The sequence below is a fragment of the Somniosus microcephalus genome, chromosome 8 (assembly GCF_052327205.1).
Source record: "Somniosus microcephalus isolate GS21.2 chromosome 8, FLI_Smic_1.0, whole genome shotgun sequence".
Taxonomy (NCBI): Eukaryota; Metazoa; Chordata; class Chondrichthyes; order Squaliformes; family Somniosidae; genus Somniosus; species Somniosus microcephalus.
In genome coordinates this window covers 96,757,722-96,779,697 of record NC_140994.1, presented here as the reverse complement: position 1 = coordinate 96,779,697, position 21,976 = coordinate 96,757,722, and the positions used below count along the sequence as shown (strand labels likewise).

Genomic DNA, 21,976 nt, shown 5'->3' with positions numbered 1-21,976 from the left:
GGAACAGAGTTTGTGGCGAGGGCCAAAGACAATGGCTTTGGTCTTCCCATGTTTAATTGGGAGGAAATTTCTGCTCATCCAGTACTGGATGTCGAACAAGCAGTCTGACAATTCAGGGGCAGTGAAGGGTCGAGAGAGATGGTGGTGAGGTAGAGCTGGGCATCGTCACCGTACATGTTGAACCTGACTTTTCAGATGATATCGCCAAGGGGCAGCATGTAGATGAGAAATAGGAGGGGGCCAAGGATAGGTCCTCGGGGGACTCCAGAGGTAATGTGAAGAGCAGAAAGCCATTGCTGGAGATGCTCTGAACCATGATTGGATGGTTAAGAGTGGAACTAGGTAAGGGCAGGGAGAAAAAGGAACAGGCACACAGGAAGAAGAAATGGGCAATGCACACACTCCATGAATAATACCATGAAAAGAAAAACAAGACTTGCATTTATTTAGTGCATTTCATGACCTCAGGGATGTCAATGCGCATTACAGCCAATAAAGTACTTTTGAAGTGGTAGTTACTGTTGTAATGTAGAAAACGAGGCAGCCAATTTGTGCACAGCAAGCTCCCACAAACAGCAATGTGATAATTACGACATAATCTGTTTTAGTGATGTTGGTTGAGGGATAAATATTATTGTTGTTGTAGTGAATGTGTCCAACCAATGCAGAGCAGGAGTCAACAAGGACAGGATGTCGTACTACAGAGCCAAAACAGTAGTACACAAATCAGAGGAAATCATGACCAAAATTATACCATGGATGTCCAGTCCCTCTACACCTCCACCCCCACTAGGACAGCCTGCAGGCCCTCCGCTTCTTCCTTGAACAGAGGAACAACCAGTCTCCATCCACCTGGCTAAACTTGTTTTCACATTGAACATCGTCTCCTTTGACTCCACTCACTTCCTCCAAATAAAAGTTGTTACTATGGGAACCAGTATGGGTCCTGGCTATGCCCGACTTTCCATTGGATATGTGGAACATTCTTTTTATCTAGTCCTACTCTGGTCCCCTTCCTCATCTTTTTTGACTGATGCCGCTTCCTGCTCTCGCTCCAAACTGGAAAATTTCATCAACTTTGCTTCAAATTTCCACTCCTCCCTCACCTTCATATGATCTGTTGTGTATGTAATATGTGTGCTACTTTGAACCTATGGACAGGACTGCACTACTTGTAGGGCGTAGTGATACGCAGTACCACTCCTGGCCATGGGGTATAAGTAGTACTGTGGGTACTGATCTCCCCTCAGTTCCCGCCTGTGGGCATGAAGTAAAGACCTACGTGCAGTCCCTACCTCCAACCAGTAAAGACCTGTTTGAGTTATACGTTTAAGTCTTTGTGTTAATTGTTCAATACAATACACATACTTAACACTGGCGACGAGTCGGTTCGAACCCTGCGGCAGTTATTCCACGGCGGCTTCGTCCAAAGACAGGACGTTGAAGAGAGGTTTCAATCCTCAACACCCCACTCAAAACTGAAGGGCAGCAGCAATCCTGACAGCTTCCAGCGACTGGAAGCGACAGGCATTAGGACCCTGAAGCCTCCATAACCTCGTGGGTAAGCCAGAGCCCGGGAGGGAGCGAGCAAGAGCCGCGCGAGCGGGTGAGCCAGAGGCCGGGAGCCGCTTCAAGTGCGAGGCGCAGCGCGGGCCAGCGATCGGGACCAAAGATAAGGGCCGCACTCGGGCGATCGCGGCGAAGATAAGGGCCGCACTCGGGGGCTGAAGGGAGACGGCGTCGGGGACGGGTGAAGACCGCCAAGCGCGGGAAAACCGCCATTTTGTGGGCGGAGGACGACGGCAAGAGCGGGAAGCCGCCATCTTTGATAACAAGTAAAGAAAATAAAATCTGAGAAATTGCAAATCTACAATGCCTGAACACGGGAATATTAGCACCTTTGATAGTGACCTCGAAGATTGGGCCATATATGCTGAAAGAGTAAAAAATTATTGTAAGGCCAATAAAATTCGTGACCAAGATAAAGCTCTAACATTATTAAATTTAATGGGTGCGAAGACATACGGGCAATTGAAACACCTGTTATCACCAGATGAACCGGCGGATAAGACGTTCGATGAGATTGTTACTGTCCTGAAAGATCATCTAAACCCCACGCCGCTGATGCTAGCGGAACGATTTAAATTTTACGACAGAAGGCAGCTACAGCATGAAAGCAATGCTGAATATTTGCTGGAATTGCGTAAATTAGCGAAATATTGCCAGTTTGGAACGGGACTGACAGATGCACTACGAGACAAATTTGTGTGTGGTTTATTTAAACAGGATACACAAAAGCGACTGCTCGAGGAGAATGAGCTGACGCTTGAGAAGGCGGTCACTATGGCAGCAGCACACGAAGCCGCAGCGAGAGGCACAGCAGTAATGCAGCTACGGTCACCGGAGCTCAGTGCACACAAATTGGGTGTGAGTTCTGGCAAATGTTATCGTTGTGGAAAGACAACGCATGATCAGAACCAGTGTTGGTTTAAAAACCAAGAATGTAGAACTTGTGGTAGGCTTGGACATATAGCTAGAGTATGCAGGTCAGGGAAGAAGACCAGCAACAAGAAGTCACCGCAAGGAAAATACGCAAAGGTACACAAGGTGACCGAACAGGAGTCCAATTCAGACGCTAGCAGTAATGAACTGGCTAGCTTAAGCTGTAATGAACTGGCTAGCTTAAGAGTACTCAACGCTGGTAAGGGTGCAGACCTCCAGACAATTTGGGTCACTCTTCAGATAGAAGGAGTCCAAGTAAAACTGGAATTGGACACTGGATCGGCATTGACGGTCATAAATAAGAAAGATTACGGAAAGTTATTCCAACATATTCCCCTACAGGATACGGGGATTATATTGAAAACATACACGGGGCAAAGAGTGTACCCCATCGGGAAAATAGAGGTTGCAGTGGTCCACAAGGGCGAAGACAGTCAAATAATGGACTTATATGTGATATCTGAAGGAGGTCCTCCACTACTAGGACGGGAGTGGATTAGGAAAATGAATATGGACTGGCATTTCCTACAAACAATAACGAGTGAGAACTCGGTGAAGATAGTCGGCCCAGACTCTGGAACGGATGATGGTAAGCCCAACTCAGGTGCAAAAGACAAAGTTTCAGCACAGAATTCCACTGAGCAACAACAACATAGTTTAACTGTGGATTCTGAGTCTGGCAAGTCTACTGATGTGCCCATTTCTGAGGGACACTGGGCTCGAACTCAACTCCATTTCAAACTACAACAGCAATTAGAACAAATGCTTCGCCGTTTTGAGCAAGAGTTGAATGCAACGAAAGAGTTCTTTGATATAGAGTTGGAGAATCTGGAAAGACAACAGAAGCAGCTGATGGAGAAAATGGAGCAGGAGCACACAAAACGTCTGATGTCAGAGGAGTTAACGGTCAGCCAACTCCTGCATATGCTGAAGGACAGGACTCTGAAATGGGAAAAACTTGAACACGAACTTCAATATTCAAACGAAAGGGGTTCGGAGCTCTCAAAGGTTATTGAAAGAGCTGAGGTGGCAACACAGACTGAGATGACTGCAACAGAGCAGCCCTTGGATGCCAAAAGTACGCTGACTCACGTCAACGTAGAACAACAGACCGCTGAAACAGCTGCTCCGGTAGAGGGATTGAATAGTCCGATCAATCAATCTCCAAAAGAAGTTGAAGTAGTAAAATATCAAATGAGGTCATTAGTAAACGACTTGCTGAAAGCCCAGAAAAAGCTGGATGAAGAGGTACGCATGAAGAAGTCTCTTCAGGAAAGATGTCTGGACTTGGAACAAAAGCTGGCTAACGCCCAGCTGGGTATGGAGGAAATAGAAGACCCTCTCGCTGGCCTAGATCAGGACGACACCGAATATTACTATGTCCTGTCCTGCCCAACTTGTAACTTCGACTCCCACCATACAGAAATCATGGAGGAGCACCGAAAGTCTACGGAACATCGGGAGAAGGTGGCTCTACTACGGAAAAAGGAGGAAGAGAAGGAGGAACTGCGCATGCAGCTGGCAGCTGACAGTGGAGCCCAGAGAGTCTCCAAGAAGCAGAAAAGGAAAAGTCGAAACAGAAGATGACCCATCTGAACCATTATTACCTCTACCAGATCACACACGTGGTCCCTCCGAACGGAGCCAATTCAGTTCGGAAGTTCAAACTGTTAAATCCATGGAAGGACTATTGAATGAGTCACTCCAGCAACGTGAACCGACTACACCACAGAGATTGAATCTGTGAACTGTTTTCCGCAGAGACTGAATCTGTGATCTGTTTTGACATGAAGTTATCTATGTATCTATGTTATTCTGTTATGTAAACCTGAAGTTATATATGTATATAGGTTATTACGTTATGTTAAATGGGGAGATGACTGTAAAGCTAAGAAGGGAGGAATGTTGTGTATGTAATATGTGTGCTACTTTGAACCTATGGACAGGACTGCACTACTTGTAGGGCGTAGTGATACGCAGTACCACTCCTGGCCATGGGGTATAAGTAGTACTGTGGGTACTGATCTCCCCTCAGTTCCCACCTGTGGGCATGAAGTAAAGACCTACGTGCAGTCCCTACCTCCAACCAGTAAAGACCTGTTTGAGTTATACGTTTAAGTCTTTGTGTTAATTGTTCAATACAATACACATACTTAACATGATCCATCTCAGACTCTTCCCTTCCTTGACTCTCGGTCTTCATTTCTGGGGATAGCCTGTTCACCCATATCTACCATAAGCCCACCGACTCCCATAGCTACCTTGATTACACTTCCTCCCACCACGCTTCCTGTAAGGACTCTATTCCATTCTCCCAGTTTCTCAGTCTCCATTGCATCTGTTCTGACGATGCCACCTTCTATTCCAGTGCTTCCAATATGTCTTCCTTTTTCCTCAGCTGGGGATTCCCCTCCACCGTGGTTGGCATGGCCCTCGACCGTGTCCATCCCATTTCCCACACTTCTGCTCTCACCCCTTCCCCTCCCTCCCAGAACCACGATAGGGTTCCCCTTGTTCTCACCTTTCACCCCCACCAGCCTCTATATTCAATGGATCATCTTCCGCCATTTCCGCCACCTCCAGCATGATGACACCACCAAACACATCTTCCCCTCCTCTGCCCTCCCCTTCCACTCCTCTATCACCCCCAACACCCACTCCCCTTCCCACGGCAGCTTCCCATGCAAGCGCAGGAAATGCAACACCTGCCCGTTCACCTCCTCCCTTCCCACCATCCAGAGCCCCAAACACTCCTTTCAGGTGAAAGAGCGATTTACTTGTACTTCTTGCAATTTAGTATACTGTATTCGCTGCTCACGGTGCGGTCTCTACATTGGGGAGACCGAACGCAGATTCAGTTCAGTCCGTAAGCATAACCCTGAGCTTCCAGTCACCCGTCCTTTTAATTCTCCCACTCTGACCTCAGCCTTCTACACTGTTCTAATGAAGCTCAACAGAAGCTCGAGCAGCAGCCCATCTTTCGATTGGCACTGTACGGCCCTCCGGACTCAACATCGAGTTCAACAATTTCAGTTTGGAACCACTGCTCCCCTTTTTGCAGGCAGCAGGTGCTGGTAATGATTTTACTGTTGCCATTTACACCTCCTCTAGACCCATCTTTTGTTCCTTTACTTGTCTCATTACCATCTGCTTTTGCCTTGCACCATCATCACTTTTAATCTCTCCTGCTTTCCACCCTATCACAGACCTTCCCTTTTGTTTTTTCACACAAAGGATAGTGGAAATCTGGAACATTTGCTGTGTTCCCCATTTCTACTGCTCTCCCCATGAAGGGTTAAATTACAAGGACAGGTTGCATAGACTAGGCTTGCATTCCCTTGAATTTAGATGGTTGAGGAGTGATCTAATTGAGGTGTTTAAAATGAGAGAGACTTGATACAGTAGTTAAACTATTTCCTCTGGTGGGAAGAATCCAGAATAAGGGGGCATAACCTTAAAATTAGAGCTAGGCCGTTCAGAGTGCAATGCGGAAGCACTTTTTCCACACAACAGGTAGTGGAAATCTGGAACACTCTCTCCCAAAAAGTCTGCGGATGCTGGGGACCAATTGAAATTTTCAAGACTTAGATCGACAGATGATCATGACTGGGAACTAAACATACAAGGGTATTTGACAATTAGGAAGGAAAGGGAGGTGGGGTGGCTATGTTAATCAAGGATGGAATCACTGCAATAGTCAGAAATGATATTGGGTCAAAGGATCAGGATAGTGAAAGTGTTTGGGTGGAGATAAGGAATAATAAGGGGAAAAAGTCACTAGTGGGCGTAGTCTATAGGCCTCCTAACAGTTGCAACTCTGTTGGTCGGAGTATAAATCAGGAAATAGTTGGGGCTTGTAATAAGGGAACAGCTATAATCATGGGGGATTTTAACTTTCATATTGACTGGACTAATCAAATTGGGCATGGCAGCCTTGAGGAAGAGTTCATAGAGTGTATTAGGGACGGGTTCCTTGAGCAGTATGTAACTGAACCAACCAGGGGGCAGGCAAACTTAGATCTGGTCCTGTGTAATGAGACAGGATTAATAAAAAATGTCCTAGTAAAGGATCCCCTTGGAATGAGTGACCATAATATGGTTGAATTCCAAATTCAGTTTGAGGGTGAGAGAGTTGGATCTCAAACCAGCGTACTGAGCTTAAATAAAGGAGACTATGAAGGTATGAGAGTAGAATTGACTAAAGTGGACTGGGAAAACAGATTAAAGTGTAAGACGGTACAAGAGCAGTGGTCTACATTCAAGGAGATATTTCACATCTTTCAAGATAAATATATTCCACAGAGGAAAAAGGGGAGTAAAAGATCCGTGGCTTAGTAATGTAATAAAGGATAGTATCCGACTGAAAACAAGGGCATATAAAGTAGCCAAATCTAGTGGGAGGATAGAAGATTAGGGAAGCATTTAAAAGCCAGCAAACAATAACTAAAAGATTAATTAAGAAAGGGAAGATAGATTATGAAAGTAAACTAGCAAAACATATAAAAACAGATAGCAAGAGTTTCTACAGCTATATAAAAAGGAAAAGGGTGGTTAAAGTGAACGTTGGTCCCTTAGAGGATGAGACCGGGAAACTAGTGGTGGGGAACATGGAGATGGCAGACGCTGAACAAATATTTTGTATCAGTCTTTACAGTAGAGTACACTAAAAATATCCCAACACTGGGCAAACAGGGGGCAATGGGGGGGGGGGGGGGGGGGTGGAGGAGCTAAACACGATTAAAATCACTAAGGAGATGGTACTCAGTAAAATAATGGGACTTAAGGCGGATAAATCCCCCGGACCTGATGGCCTACATCCTAGGGTCTTGAGAGAAGTGGCGGTAGGGATTGTGGATGCATTGGTGATCATTTTCCAAAACTCCCTGGACTCAGGAAAGGTCCCGGCAGATTGGAAAACTGCTAATGTAACACCCTTATTTAAGAAGGGAAGTAGACAAAGAGCTGGAAACTATAGACCAGTTAGCCTAACATCTGTGGTTGGCAAAATGTTGGAGTCCATTATTAAGGAAACAGTAACAGAGCATTTGGATAAACATAATTTAATAGGACAGTCAGCATGGTTTTATGAAGGGGAAGTCATGTTTGACAAATTTGCTCAAATTCTTTGAGAACGTAACATACAGGGTGGATAAAGGGGAACCAGTGGATGTAGTGTATTTGGACTTCCAAAAGGCATTTGACAAGGTTCCACACAAAAGATTACTGATCAAGATAAAAAATCACAGGATTGGGGGTAATATACTGGCATGGGTGGAAGATTGGCTATCTAACAGAAAACAAAGAGTTGGAATAAATGGTTCGTTCTCGGGCTGGCAATCAGTAACTAGTGGTGTTCCGCAGGGGTCAGTGCTGGGACCCCAACTCTTTACAATCTATATTAACGATTTGGAGGAAGGGACCGAGTGCAACATATCCAAGTTTGCCGGCTATACAAAGATGGGAGGGAAAGCAGTGTGTGAGGAGGACATAAAAAACCTGCAAAAGGACATAGACAGGCTAAGTGAGTGGGCAGAGATTTGGCAGATGGAATATAATATTGGAAAGTGTGAGGTTATGCACTTTGGCAGAAAAAAATCAAAGAGCAAGTTATTATCTAAATGGAGAGAAATTGCAAAGTGCTACAGTACAAAGGGATCTGGGGGTCCTGGTGCATGAAACACAAAAAGTTAGTATGCAGGTGCAGCAGGTGATCAGGAAGGCCAATGGAATCTTGGCTTTTATTGCAAGGGGGATGGAGTATAAAAACAGGGAAGTCTTGCTGCAGTTATACAGGGTATTGGTGAGGCCACACCTGGAATACTGCGTGCAGTTTTGGTTTCCATATTTAAGAAAAGATATACTTGCTCTCAAGGCGGTTCACTCGGTTGATTCCGGAGATGAGGGGGTTGACGTATGAGGAAAGGTTGAGTAGGTTGGGCCTCTACTCATTGGAGTTCAGAAGAATGAGAGGCGATCTTATCGAAACATATAAGATTGTGAGGGGGCTTGATCGGGTGGGTGCGGTGAGGATGTTTCCACTGATGGGTGAGACTCGAACTAGGGGGCATAATCTTAGAATAAGGGGCTGCCCTTTCAAAACTGAGATGAGGAGAAACTTCTTCAGTCAGAGGGTAGTAAATCTATGGAATTTGCTACCCCAGAGAGCTGTGGAAGCTGCAACATTAAATAAATTTAAAACGGAGATAGACAGTTTCCTAGCAGAGAAGGGAATTAGGGGTTACGGGGAGAGAGCAGGGAAGTGGACGTGAGTCTGGATTCGGATCAGTCATGATCCTATTGAATGGCGGAGCAGGCCCGAGGGGCCGTATGGCCTACTCCTGCTCCTACTTATGTTCTTATTTTTTTAGGTTAAAGGTATAAAGGAATATGGATGAAAGTTCAGTTACAGATCTGCCATGATCTAATTGAATGGCAGAACAGGCTTGAGCGGCTGAATGACCTCCTCCTGTTCCTATGTTCCAACTGCAGTGTGTTCTGGTCAGACTGGACCATGAATAGTGGTTGGCGGTGGCCCACTGGGTTCTGTTCACTGTACATCAATGATATAGATATAGAGCTAGAGGGGGTGGTGTCCACACTTGCAGACAATACTAGAATAGGAGGCATAGTAAATATTTCTGAGGATTACAGGAAGCTGCAAAGAGATATTAATAAGATGGGGATTGGGCAAAAAGTGGCAGTTGGAATTCAAGGTCAGTAAATGTCAGGTGGTACATTTTGGTAAAAAAAAGTAAGAATGATACTTTGAATGCAAAGAGCTGTGTGACGGGGAAGGTTCACAAGACATTAAAAGCAGCATAATCTCGGAGCCTTGTACGCCACTGTACTGGCTGGACATCCAGATATTCTACTAGTTGGTCACATAGTCCAGATGTTGGAAGATATGCTTGCATTATTCCCAGATCCTCTTATAATTCTTTCTGAACTAATTCAATTCCATTCATTCTATACGTACCAGATACAACAACTTATTATATTTATATAGCGTCTTTAACGTAATAAAACGCCCCAAGGCGCTTCACAGGAGAGTTATTTAAAAAAGGCAAAGTTTGACACAGAGCCATATAAGATGTTAGGACAGATGACCAAATGCTTGGTCGAAGAGGCAGAGAGAGAGATCGAATCAGTGGAAAGGGAATGGAGTCTGTAGCGTGAACCGAAGACAATGTCTTCAGTCTTCCCGATATTAAATTGGAGGAAATTTCTACTCATCCAGTGCTGGATGTCGGACAAGCAGTTTGATAGTATCGAGATGGTGGAGGGATCGAGAGAGGTGGGGGAGCGGTAGAGCTGGGTACCATCAGCGTACATGTGAAAACTCACACTGTGTTGCCGGATGATGTCACCGAGGGGCAGTATATATTTTAACTGTACTTGCAATGGCCTGCCCAACTGCATAACCAATCTCAATACTGTGCAGACCGTTTGCTGTATTCCCCATTTCTACTGCTCTCCCCATGTCAGTGCTGCTAGTAACTTAAAACCTTGCACTCAGTTTGGATATCCAGCTGATTTATATGAACACCACTCCACTCAACACATCCCCCCCCGCCAATCAACTAGGATAACATTCCCATGAGCCTGAGCAGGTCGTGTTGCAGCTAATCGAAGCCGACCTCACGTCTTCAAATCCTTACTCGATACCCATTCCCACTGGGATCACTGTCCAGCAACTGATGCCCGTCAGCTCAGGCCGAGGCTGCTCCAAACGAGATCAGAGGCATGAACCAGGATTTCTCTGATCACGTTTCAGAAATATTCCCGTGTTTCCTGGAGCGTGCGAAACCCAAGTCCTTACTTTAACCCAGGCAGGTCCCGGACGCTGGCTGCGATCTCCCCGACCTCGGGACACAGTTTCTCCACAAGTTCCAGGGGTCCCCACAGCGACTTGTTGTGACCCAGGAAAGACTTCTTCACTGCAGCACAAGAGAGGGAAAGGTCAGGTTATAAACAGCACTGCTATCCGAGTTCCTGCTCCTGGAAAACACGAGAGTGGATGTTGGGAAAGAACAGGATCAGGCATGGCTGTGATGTCCCCTGTGGATAAATAGTCTACCAGCAGCCCACGGAAAGACCCTGCCCCGAGAAACCTCCCCCCACCAAGAGACCCTGCCGATCAGTAATGCAACCATAGGTACCCATTTTTGGGCATAATGACCAAGGTGCCCGCAGAAAATACGCAGATGCCTCATTGGTCTGTGCAAAATGGGATCCTATGACGTCAACAGGATCCCAATGAAATTTTAAGGTGCTGATGGGTGGGCCATGGCCCAGTCGCACAGAGAGGAGGTGGGGAGAACATCATAAAATCTCTCAGTTAGACTTTTTATACAGCAGGAGGAGCAGCAAGAGAATGTGCATCACTGAGAGCAAGACAAGGGTTTACTTTCAGGCAAGTTACGTTTTACCTTTCAGTCCATGTTTGAGACAGTGCTCCATCACAACAAAGAACTGCTGCAGTGGGGCATAATCCGAGTCCAGAGTCCGTCCAAAGCTCAGGGCTGATTCAATCAGCCCTTTGATGCTCAGATTCGCCATGTTCAGCAGGTTTGTTCGTTCAATGGCCATCGGGTCTCTCAGCACTGGGCAACCAGAAAAATACACACTACATTAGCACCAGTGACTCACCATGTCAATCCCCCCAGTCCTAGCCTCCCGACTCCCCCACCCCAGTCCCAGCCTCCTGACACTCGCTCCCTCGCCGACCCCGACTCCCCCCCAGCCTCCCGACACCCCCCAGTCTCATCCTCTGGACTCCACCCCTCCACCCGCCCTAGTCCCAGCCTCCTGACACTCGCCCCCCCCGCCGCACCCCAGCCTCCCGACAACCCCCAGTCCCAGCCTCTGGACTCCACCCCTCCACCCGCCCCAGTCCCAGCCTCCTGACACTCGCCCCCCCCCCCCCCCCGACTCCACCCGGCCCCCAGCCTCTGGACTCCACCCCCCCCAGTCCCAGCCTCCTGACACTCGTCCCCCCGCCGCCCCCGACTCCCCCCCCCGGCCCCCAGCCTCCCGACACCCCCCAGTCCCAGCCTCTGCACTCCACCCGCCCCAGTCCCAGCCTCCTGACACCCACCCCTCCCCCAGCCCCAGCCTCCTGACACCCACCCCTCCCCCAGCCCCAGCCTCCTGACACCCGCCCCCCCACCCCTCCAAGTCCCAGCCTCCGACTCCAACCCCCCACCCGCCCCAGTCCCAGCCTCCCGACTCCACCCTCCCCATTCCCAGCCTCCTGACACCCGCCGCCCCACCCCGCGCACCGACAGTTCCAATCTCCCAGCCCAGCCCACTTCCAGTCACCCGACACAGAGACAGAAACCGGTACAGCACGGACCGGGAGAGACAGAAGCCGGTACAGAACGGACCACGAGTGACTGGAACTGATACGGCGCAGACTGGCAGAAACAGGAACCGAAACGGTGCTGACCAGGAGGGACAGGAACCGGTACTGGACAGAGTGGGGAAGCGGCGGCCCGGACCGGGGGGGGGGGGGGGGTGCGGCCCGGACCGGGGGGGGGGGGGGGGTGCGGCCCGGACCGGGGGGGGGGGGGGGGTGCGGCCCGGACCGGGGGGGGGGGGGGTGCGGCCCGGACCGGGGGGGGGGGGGGTGCGGCCCGGACCGGGGGGGGGGGGGGTGCGGCCCGGACCGGGGGGGGGGGGGGGGTGCGGCCCGGACCGGGGGGGGGGTGCGGCCCGGACCGGGGGGGGGGGGGCGGCCCGGACCGGGGGGGGGGGGGCGGCCCGGACCGGGGGGGGGGGGGGGGGGTGCGGCCCGGACCGGGGGGGGGGGGGGGGGTGCGGCCCGGACCGGGGGGGGGTGCGGCCCGGACCGGGGGGGGGGGGGGGGTGCGGCCCGGACCGGGGGGGGGGGTGCGGCCCGGACCGAGGGGGGGGGGGGCGGCCCGGACCCGAGGGGGGTTCGGCTCGGACCCGGGGGGTGCGGCCCGGACCGGGGGTGGGGGCGGTGCGGCCCCGCAGCGGGGGGGGGGGGCGGTGCGGCCCGGACCGGGGGGGGGGGGGGGGCGGTGCGGCCAGGACCGGGGGGGGGGGGGGGGGGGGCGGTGCGGCCCGCCGGACCGGGGGGGGGGGGGCGGCGGTGCGGCCCGTCCCGGACCGGGGGGGGCGGTGCGGCCCGGCCCGGACCGGGGGAGGCGGTGCGGCCCGGACCGGGGGAGGCGGTGCGGCCCGGACCGGGGGAGGCGGGAGGGGGTAAAGCACTGCGGGAGAGATGGGAACCGGTAGAGGACGGTCCGGGAGAGTCAGGAAACAGTAGGCCCGGACCGGGAGAGATGGGAACCGGGACGGTATGGACGAGTGACTGGAACTGGTAAGGAGCTGACTGGCAGAGACGGGAACCAGTACTGCAGGAACCGGGAGGGGCGATGTTCTACACCCGGCCACCCGCCCTCTCCCACTCACCGCTCCCGGCCGGCGGACCCTCTTCGGTCTCCGGGGCCCGGCTCTGAGTCGCGGCCGAGAAGGTTTCCGACGCTTTGCGGGCGAAGGCGAAGATGGGAGCCTGCCATCCGGCCCCCAGGTCCCGCTCCTCCTGCAGCCGCAGGATCCCGAAGGGCCGCTCCCTATCCCGGGCCTCCCCGTCCACCAGGCCGAGGCCCGGAGGCGGCTCCGGCTCACCCTCCCGCTCCGCACTCGCCATCGCCGACTCCCGCTCCCCTCCGCACTCAGTCCGGGGCTGGGCACCAGTCCCCGCTCCACCCCTCCCCGGGGGGTGTGTCCGGGCAGCGGCTTCCAGAACCTCCCCCCGATCGACACTCCCCCCCCCCTCGACACTCCCCCCCCCCCATCGACACTCAATTCACAATTCAATTCAAATCGCTTTATTGGCATGATAAGTTACATCTTATGTTGCCAAAGCATCAAAATACATTTATGGTTTAGCACATAAACGCAGTTCTATTCATACAGTGTATAAACAGGTATATCCCTGAGTGTATAAATATACATTCGCATTGTTTATATATATTCTTTTCTTAGTTTACTGGTTGTCCCTCTGTTCATGGCAAGCTGTAACATAGTGTGCCGCCAGTGTTACACAGCTTCTCTCCTCTCCCAGTAGGTATGGGAGTTTTTGGTTGTCATTCAGATTTCTGAAATCAGGGCATATTTGTGAGAATTTTTGGTAGAAATTCTCCCTGATGCCCTGATATTTTCCGCAGGCTGTGAGGAAGTGCATCTCTGTCTCCACTACTCCCTGACTGCAGTGAGAGCATATCCTGTCTTCTCTTGGTAGCCTGGTCTGCCTGTGTCTGCCTTTTTCGATCGCTAGGCTATGTTCGCTAAGTCTGTACCTTGTCAAGGTTCTTCTCAGTTTGTTATCCTTTACCATGGTCAGGTAATCAGCTATGTTGTATTGTCTGTTTAGGGCCAAGTAGCAATTGAGTTTGTTTTGGGTTTTTGTTGTTTCTGCCCAATAAGTCAGATATTTTTCCTTTGCTTAGCGACGATTGTGTTGGGTCGAATTCTTTGTGTTACCCTGTCACTGTCCTGGTGCTGGTTATTGTTAGTATTGTTAGTAGTTACTTCACTGAGTCCCAGGACTAGTTGACTGAGGGTATTCTTCTTTATGGTCAGTTCTTGGCATTTCAGGGCGTAGTAGTGATAGCATTGGGGATTGCTCATTTGTAGGTGATTCCAAAATTTGGTGGCTCTTTTTTGGATAGTGATTATTAATGGATATTGGCCTAGTTCCGCCCTGCATGCATTGTTTACTGTTTTCCTTTGAGTCCGGAGGATACTTTTACAGAATTCTGCATGTAGGATCTCAATTGGGTGTTTGTCCCATTTTGCAAATTCTTCTTGAGTTAGCGGTCCCCATACCTCACTGCCATAGAGTGCAATTGGTTCAATTACTGATTTGAAAATTTTGAGCCAAATGCTAATTGGGATTTCTATTTGGATTGATTTTTTGATGGCATAGAAAGCCCTTCTTGCTTTCTCTTTCAGTTCATTCACAGCCAGTTTGAAGTTTCCCGTAGAACTGATTTTAAGCCCAAGTATGTGTAGTTAGTGGTTTGTTCAATTTTGGGTTGTTCCTACTGTGAAATTTATTTTGGGTCCCTGATGTTTGGATCTTTGCTGGAACACAAGGACTTTGGTTTTTTGGGGATTTATTGTCAGGGCCCAAGTCTGGCAGTACGACTCCAGCAGGTCCAGGTTTTGCTGTAGCCCCTCTTTAGTAGGTGACAGCAGAACCAGGTCGTCTGCATAGAGGAGGAATTTAACCTTGGATTCATATAGGGTGAGGCCGGGTGCTGTAGATTGTTCAAGTAGTTTTGCCAATCCATTTATGTAAATATTAAAGAGTGTCGGTGAGATTGGCGAGCCCTGCGTCACCCCCCGCCCCTGTGGGAAGTATTTTGTTTGTTTGTCTCCAATTTTAACTGCACATTTGTTGTTTGTATACATTGATTTAATTACATCATATGTTTTCCCTCCTACCCCACTTTCGATAAGTTTCAGGAATAAACCGTCATGCCAGATGGAGTCGAAAGCCTTCTGGAAATCTACAAAGCATGCGTAGATTTTGCTTTTGTTATGGTGAACGTGTTTGTCAATTAGGGTCTGTAGGGTGAAGATATGGTCGGATGTTCTATAGTTTGGCAGGAATCCAATTTGGCTTTTACTCGAGACATTGTGCTCCTCAAGGAAGTTTATAAGTCTTTTGTTTATGATGCTACAGAATACCTTCCCCAGGTTACTGTTTACACAGATGCCTCGATAGTTGTTTGGGTCGATTTTGTCCCCACTTTTGTATATGGGCGTTATGAGTCCTTTGTTCCAGATATCAGGGAAATAACCGACACTCAGAACCAAGTTGAAGAGTTTTAGGATAGCCAGTTTCATTTTGTTGTCTGTGTGTTTAATCATCTCGTTTAGTATGCCGTCTGTCCCGCAGGCTTTTCTGGTCGCAGGTCCTTGAGTTTTTCAAGAAGTTCTTTTTCTGTATTATGGCGTCCAGCGGGTTTTGGTTATCTTTTATGGCCATTTCTAGCTTTTCCAGTTTTTTGCATATTTGGTGTTGCTCTGGTCTTAGTGTGTTTTTCTGGTATAATTTTTCAAAGTGGTTTACCCATGAGTCCCCATTTTGAATGGCCAAATCGTCGTGTTGTTTTTTGTGTAGTGTTTTCAAGTTTTCCTAGAAACAATTGGAATCAATGGATTCCTCCATGGAGCTGAGTGTATTCTTAGTATATTGCTCTTTTTTGGTTCTGAGTGTGTTTCTGTATTGTGTTAGTGTCTGACAATAAGTAAGGCGTAGTTCCTCGTTTTCTGGATGTCTTGTTTTTGGTTTGATATTTTTCTAAGTTTTTTCCTCATGTTATGGCAATCTCGGTCAAACCTCCCCCCCCTCCCCTCTCCTCCCCTCCGCCTCTCTCCCCTCTCCCCCCTCCCCCCCTCCCCTCTCCCCCCTCCCCTCTCTCCCTCCCCTCTCCCCTCCTCCCCTCTCTCCCCTCTCCCCCCCTCGCCCTCTCCCCCCTCCCCCTCTCCCCTCCCTCCCCCCTCCCCTCCCCTCCCTCTCCCCCCCCTCGCCCTCTCCCCCCTCCCCTCTCTCCCTCCCCCTCTCCCCTCCCTCCTCCCCTCTCTCCCCCCCTCTCTCCCCCCCTCCCCTCCCCTCCTCTCCCCCCTCCCCTCCCCTCTCTCCCCCCCTCCCCTCTCTCCCCCCTCCCCCTCCCCTCTCTCCCCCCCTCCCCTCCCCTCTCTCCCCCCTCCCCTCTCTCCCCCCTCCCCTCCCCTCTCTCCCCTCCTCCCCCCCTCCCCTCTCTCCCCCCTCTCCCCCTCTCCCTCTCCTCCTCTCCTCCCCTCCCCTCTCCTCCCCCCTCTCCTCCCCTCCCCTCCCCCTCTCCTCCCCTCCCCTCCCCCTCTCGTCTCCTCCCCCCCTCTCGTCTCCTCCCCCCCTCTCCTCCTCTCCTCCCCTCTCCCCTTCTCCTCTCCTCCTCCCCCCCCTCCCCCCTCTCCCCCCCTCGCCCTCTCCCCTCTCTCCCTCCCCTCCCCCCTCTCTCCCTCCCCTCTCCCCTCCTCCCCCCCTCCCCCCCCCCCCCTCTCTCTCCCCTCTCCCCTCCTCCCCCCTCCCCTCTCTCCTCCTCTCCTCCCCTCTCCCCTCTCCTCCCCTCCTCTCTCCCCTCTCCTCCTCTCCCCTCTCCTCCCCCTCTCCTCCCCTCCCCTCTCCCCTCTCCTCCCCCCTCCAACCCCCTCCTCCCCCCTCCTCTCCTCTCCCCTCCCCCTCCTCCCCCCCTCCTCCCCCTTCCTCTCCTCCCCCCTCCTCCCCCTTCCTCTCCTCCCCCCTCCCCTCCTCCCCCTTCCTCTCCCCTCCCTTCCTCTCCTCTCCCCCCTCTCCTCCCCCCTCCTCCCCCTTCCTCTCCTCTCCCCTCCTCCCCCTTCCTCTCCCCTCCCTTCCTCTCCTCTCCTCCTCCCTCCTCTCCCCCCCTCCTCTCCTCCCCCGCCCCTCTCCTCCCCCCTCCTCTCCTCCCCTCTCCCCCCCCTCTCCCCCCCTCTCCTCCCCTCTCCTCTCCTCCCCCCTCTCCTCCCCTCTCCCCCCCTCTCCTCCTCTCCTCCCCCCTCCTCTCCTCCCCTCTCCTCCTCTCCTCCCCTCTCCCCCCTCCTCTCCCCCCTCCTCTCCTCCCCTCTCCCCCCCTCCTCTCCTCCCCTCTCCCCCCTCCTCTCCCCCCTCCTCTCCTCCCCCCACCTCTCCTCTCCTCTCCCCACCTCTCCTCTCCCCACCTCTCCTCTCCCCTCCTCTCCCCTCCCCACCTCTCCTCTCCCTCTCCTCTCCCCTCCCCCCCCTCCTCTCCCCCCTCCCTCCTCTCCTCCCCCCTCCCTCCTCTCCTCTCCCCCCTCCCTCCTCTCCTCTCCCCCTCCTCCCTCCCCCTCCTCTCCTCTCCCCCCCTCCTCTCCTCTCCCCCTCTCCTCTCTCAATTCAATTCAATTCAATTCAAATCGCTTTATTGGCATGACAAGGTACATCTTATGTTGCCAAAGCATCGAAAAACATTCATGGTTGTACACAAAAATACAGATCTATCCATACAGTGTACAAACAGATATATCCCTGAGTGTATAAATATACATTCATATAATTTGTATATACTCTTTTCTTATATTTAGTGGTTGTCCCTCTGTTTATGGCGAGCTGTAACGTAGTGTGCCGCTAAGGTTACACAATTCTCTCTTCCCCTAGTAGGTATGGGAGTTTTTGGTCGTCATTCAAATTTCTGAATTCCGGGCATATTTTTGTGAATTTTGGGTAGAAATTCTCCCTTATGCCCTGATATTTTCTACAAGCTGTGAGGAAGTGCATCTCTGTCTCCACCACTCCCTGACTGCAGTGAGAGCATATCCTGTCCTCTCTTGGTAGCCGGGTCTGCCTGTGTCTACCTTTTTTGATCGCCAGGCTATGTTCACTAAGTCTGTACATTGTCAAGGTTTTTCTCAAATTTGCTATCCTTTACCCTGGTCAGATAATCAGCCATGTTGTATTGTCTGTTTAGGGCCAAGTAGCATTTGAGTTTGCTTTGGGTTTTTGTTGTTTCTGCCCAGTATGACAGATATTTTTCCTTTTGCTGAGCGACGATTGTGTTGGGTCGCATTCTTTGTGTTACGCTGTCACTGTCCTGGGGCTGGTTATTGTTAGTAGTGTGAGTAGTTACTTCACTGAGTCCCAGGACTAGTTGACTGAGGGTATTCTTCTTTATGGTCCTCTCTTGGCATTTCAGGGCTTCGTAATGATAGCATTGGGGGTTGCTCATTTCTAGGTGTTTCCAAAATTTGGTGGCTCTTTTTTGGATAGTGATTATTAATGGATATTGGCCTAGTTCTGCCCTGCATGCATTGTTTACGGTTTTCCTTTGAGTCCGGAGGATACTTTTACAGAATTCTGCATGTAGGATCTCAATTGGATGTTTGTCCCATTTTGCAAATTCTTGTTGTGTTAGCGGTCCCCACGCCTCACTGCCATAGAGTGCAATTGGTTCAATTACTGATTTGAAAATTTTGAGCCAAATGCTAATTGGGATTTCTATTTGGATTGATTTTTTAATGGCATAGAAAGCCCTTCTTGCTTTCTCTTTCAGTTCATTCACAGCCAGATGAAAATTTCCCGTAGAACTGATTTTTAAGCCCAAGTATGTGTAGTTAGTGGTTTGATCAATTTTGGTTGTTCCTGGTTTGAAATTTATTTTCGGTCCCTGATGTCTGGATCTTTGCTGGAACACAAGGACTTTGGTTTTTTGGGGATTTATTGTCAGGGCCCAGGTCTGGCAGAACGACTCCAGCAGATCCAGGTTCTGCTGTAGACCCTCTTTAGTTAGTGACAGCAGAACCAGGTCATCTGCATAGAGGAGGAATTTAACCTTGGGTTCATATAGGGTGAGGCCGGGTGCTGTAGATTGTTCGAGTAGTTTTGCCAATTCATTTATGTAAACATTAAAGAGTGTCGGTGAGATGGGCGAGCCCTGCGTCACCCCCCCGCCCCTGTGGGAAGTATTTTGTTTGTTTGTCTCCAATTTTAACTGCACATTTGTTGTTTGTATACATTGATTTAATTACATCATATGTTTTTCCCCCCTACCCCGCTTTCGATAAGTTTCAGGAATAAAACCGTCGTGCCAGATGGAATCGAAAGCCTTCTGGAAATCTATAAAGCATGCGTAGATTTTGCTTTTGTTTTGATGAACGTGTTTGTCAATTAGGGTCTGTAGGATGAAGATATGATCTGATGTTCTATAGTTTGGCAGGAATCCAATTTGGCTTTTACTCAAGACATTGTGCTCCTCAAGGAAGTTTATAAGTCTTTTGTTTATGATACTACAGAATACCTTCCCCAGGTTGCTGTTTACACAGATGCCTCGATAGTTATTTGGGTCGACTTTGTCCCCACTTTTGTATATGGGCGTTATGAGTCCTTTGTTCCAGATATCAGGGAAGTAACCGACACTCAGAACCAAGTTGAAGAGTTTTAGGATAGCCAGTTTCATTTTATCGTCTGTGTGTTTAATCATCTCGCTTAGTATGCCGTCTGCACCGCAAGCTTTTCCTGGTTGCAGGTCCTTGAGTTTTTCAACTAGTTCTTTTTCTGTTATTATGGAGTCTAGCGGGTTTTGGTTATCTTTTATGGCCATTTCGAGCCTTTCCAATTTTTTGCATATTTGGTGTTGCTCTGGCCTTTGTGTGTTTTTCTGGTATAATTTTTCAAAGTGGTTTTCCCATGTGTCTCCATTTTGAATGGCCAAATCGTCATGTTGTTTTTTGTGTAATGTATTCCAGTTGTCCCAGAAACAATTGGAATCAATGGATTCCTCAATGGAGCTGAGTGTATTCTTAATATACTGCTCTTTTTTGCTTCTGAGTGTGTTTCTGTATTGTGTTAGTGTTTGAGAATAAATAAGGCGTAATTCCTCGTTTTCCGGCTGTCTGTGTTTTTGGTTTGATATTTTTCTACGTTTTTTCCTCATGTTATGGCAATCTCTCCCCCGCCCTCTCCTCTCCCCCTCTCCCCCCCTCTCCTCTCTCCCCCTCTCCTCTCCCCCCCCTCTCCACCCTCTCCTCTCCCCCTCTACCCTCTCCCCCCTCTTCTCTCCCCCCCTCTCCTCTCTCCCTCCTCTCTCCCCCCTCTCCTCTCTCCTCTCTCCCCCCTCTCCTCTCCCCCTCTCCTCTCTCCCCCCCTCTCCCTCTCCCCTCCCCCTCTCCCCTCTCTCCCCCCCCCCTCTCCCCTCTCTCCCCCCTTCTCTTCTCCTCCCTCTCCACCCTCTCCTCTACCCTCTCCTCTACCCTCTCCTCTCCTCTCCCCTCTCCCCCCCTCTCCTCTCCCCTCCCCTCTCCCCCCCTCTCCTCTGCTCTCTCCTCTCCCCCCTCCTCTCCTCCCCAATTCCAATTCCAATTCAAATGCTTTATTGGCATGAAAGTTTACAGAGAACCATATTGCCAAAGCTTACATAGCAAAAAGGTACAGTTTTCCAACATTCTGTAGGTGTCAATCGATTTGACATTTGTTGGGTACATACAATATTACTTTTAAACAATATTAATTTTAAACAGTCTTACTTTTAAACAGTCCTCAGGTTGTGACATGTTGTTACATATTTGGCCCCAAGGTATGGTCTGTCTCCTTCTCCCAGGACTAATCTCAATTTTGACAGGTCATCCAATTCCTTGAAATCTGGGGTTGTTTGGCTTAGCTTGTTGAATAATATGTTTCTTGATGTGTTGAATTTTTCGCATTTTAGGAGGAAATGCATTTCTGTTTCAACCTCGCCGGCCAGACATTGATCGCATATTCTATTCTCTCTAGGCTGCCAGGATTTCTTGTATCTGCCTTTTTCAATTTCCAGTTGGTGGTCGCTTAGTCTGTACCTGGTGAGGGTCTGTCTCTGTTTTGTGTCTCTGATGGTCGTGAGGTAGTCTGCCAGTTTATAATCTCTTTTTAGGGCCCGGTAACATTCTAATCTGCTTTGGCTTTCGGTTATTTTGTTCCAATGTTCCAGGTAGGTTTCTTTGCATTGTTTAATGATTTGGTTCACTCGGATTGGTGTTTGGACGGCTGTGTTGGTCTGGGGCTGGTCAGGGTCCGGCTGAGTACTTAGTTTCAGTAGCAGCTGACTCAGGGGACTCTTTTCTGGGTTTAGCTCTTGGGTCTGAAAGGCTTTGAAATGAAGGGTGTCTGGGGAGCTAGATTTGAGGTGATTTAGGAAGTTTAGTGCTCGTTTTTGGATGTTTATTATCAGTGGGTATCTGCCTAGTTCGGCTCTGCATGCATTTGTTGGCATTTTTCTTTGGGTGCGAAGGATGCTTCGGCAGAATTCTGCATGTAGGGCTTCTATTGTGTGTTTTTCCCATTTAGTGTAGCTTTGGTGATTTAGCGGGCCCCATACTTCACTACCGTACAGTGCAATGGGCAGGATTATGCTGTCAAATATTTTGAGCCAGATTTTGATTGGGATTTGGATGTTGTAGAATTTTCTTTTTATTGCATATAGGGCTCTTCGGGCTTTTTCTTTTAGTGCATTCACTGCTATGCTGAAGCTCCCTGATGCTGTAATAGTTAGACCAAGGTAGGTGTAGCTCATAGTGTGTCCTATAGCGGTATCACTGAGGGTAAATTGGTATTTGTTTTCCTGACATCTGGGCCTTTTTTGAAAAATCATGATTTTGGTTTTCTTTAGATTTACTGTTAGAGCCCAATTTTGGCAGTATTTGTCGAGTAGGTCTAGTTGTTGCTGTAATCCCTGTTCTGTGGGAGACAGCAGAACCAGGTCGTCCGCATAGAACAGGGATTTCACTTCTCCATCAAGGAGACGGAGACCTGGTGACTCGCTTTGCTCCAGCATGTCTGCTAATTCATTTATGTATATGTTGAACAGGGTCGGGCTCAAATTGCAGCCCTGTCGGACGCCTCTTCTCTGGGTGAAGAAATCGGTGCGTTTTGTCTCCAATTTTGACC

General features: G+C 49.9%; 2 protein-coding genes across 2 annotated transcripts in view; both read right to left on the bottom strand.

Moving 5' to 3' along the window:
* LOC147113716 (RUN and FYVE domain-containing protein 2-like) overlaps positions 1 to 13,246 on the bottom strand; it is a 113,613-nt gene extending 100,367 nt beyond the window's left edge. The window contains exons 1-3 of the mRNA XM_085995032.1: positions 12,943 to 13,246; positions 10,932 to 11,105; positions 10,322 to 10,439 (exon numbers count right to left, since the gene is read on the bottom strand). Coding sequence (XP_085851158.1) covers positions 10,322 to 10,439; positions 10,932 to 11,105; positions 12,943 to 13,180 — 530 coding nt within the window. The 5' untranslated portion in view covers positions 13,181 to 13,246. The remainder of the gene's footprint in view (positions 1 to 10,321; positions 10,440 to 10,931; positions 11,106 to 12,942) is intronic.
* The window catches only part of slc25a16 (solute carrier family 25 member 16), a 225,375-nt gene that overhangs the window by 122,929 nt on the left and 80,470 nt on the right, over positions 1 to 21,976 (bottom strand). The window lies entirely within an intron of this gene.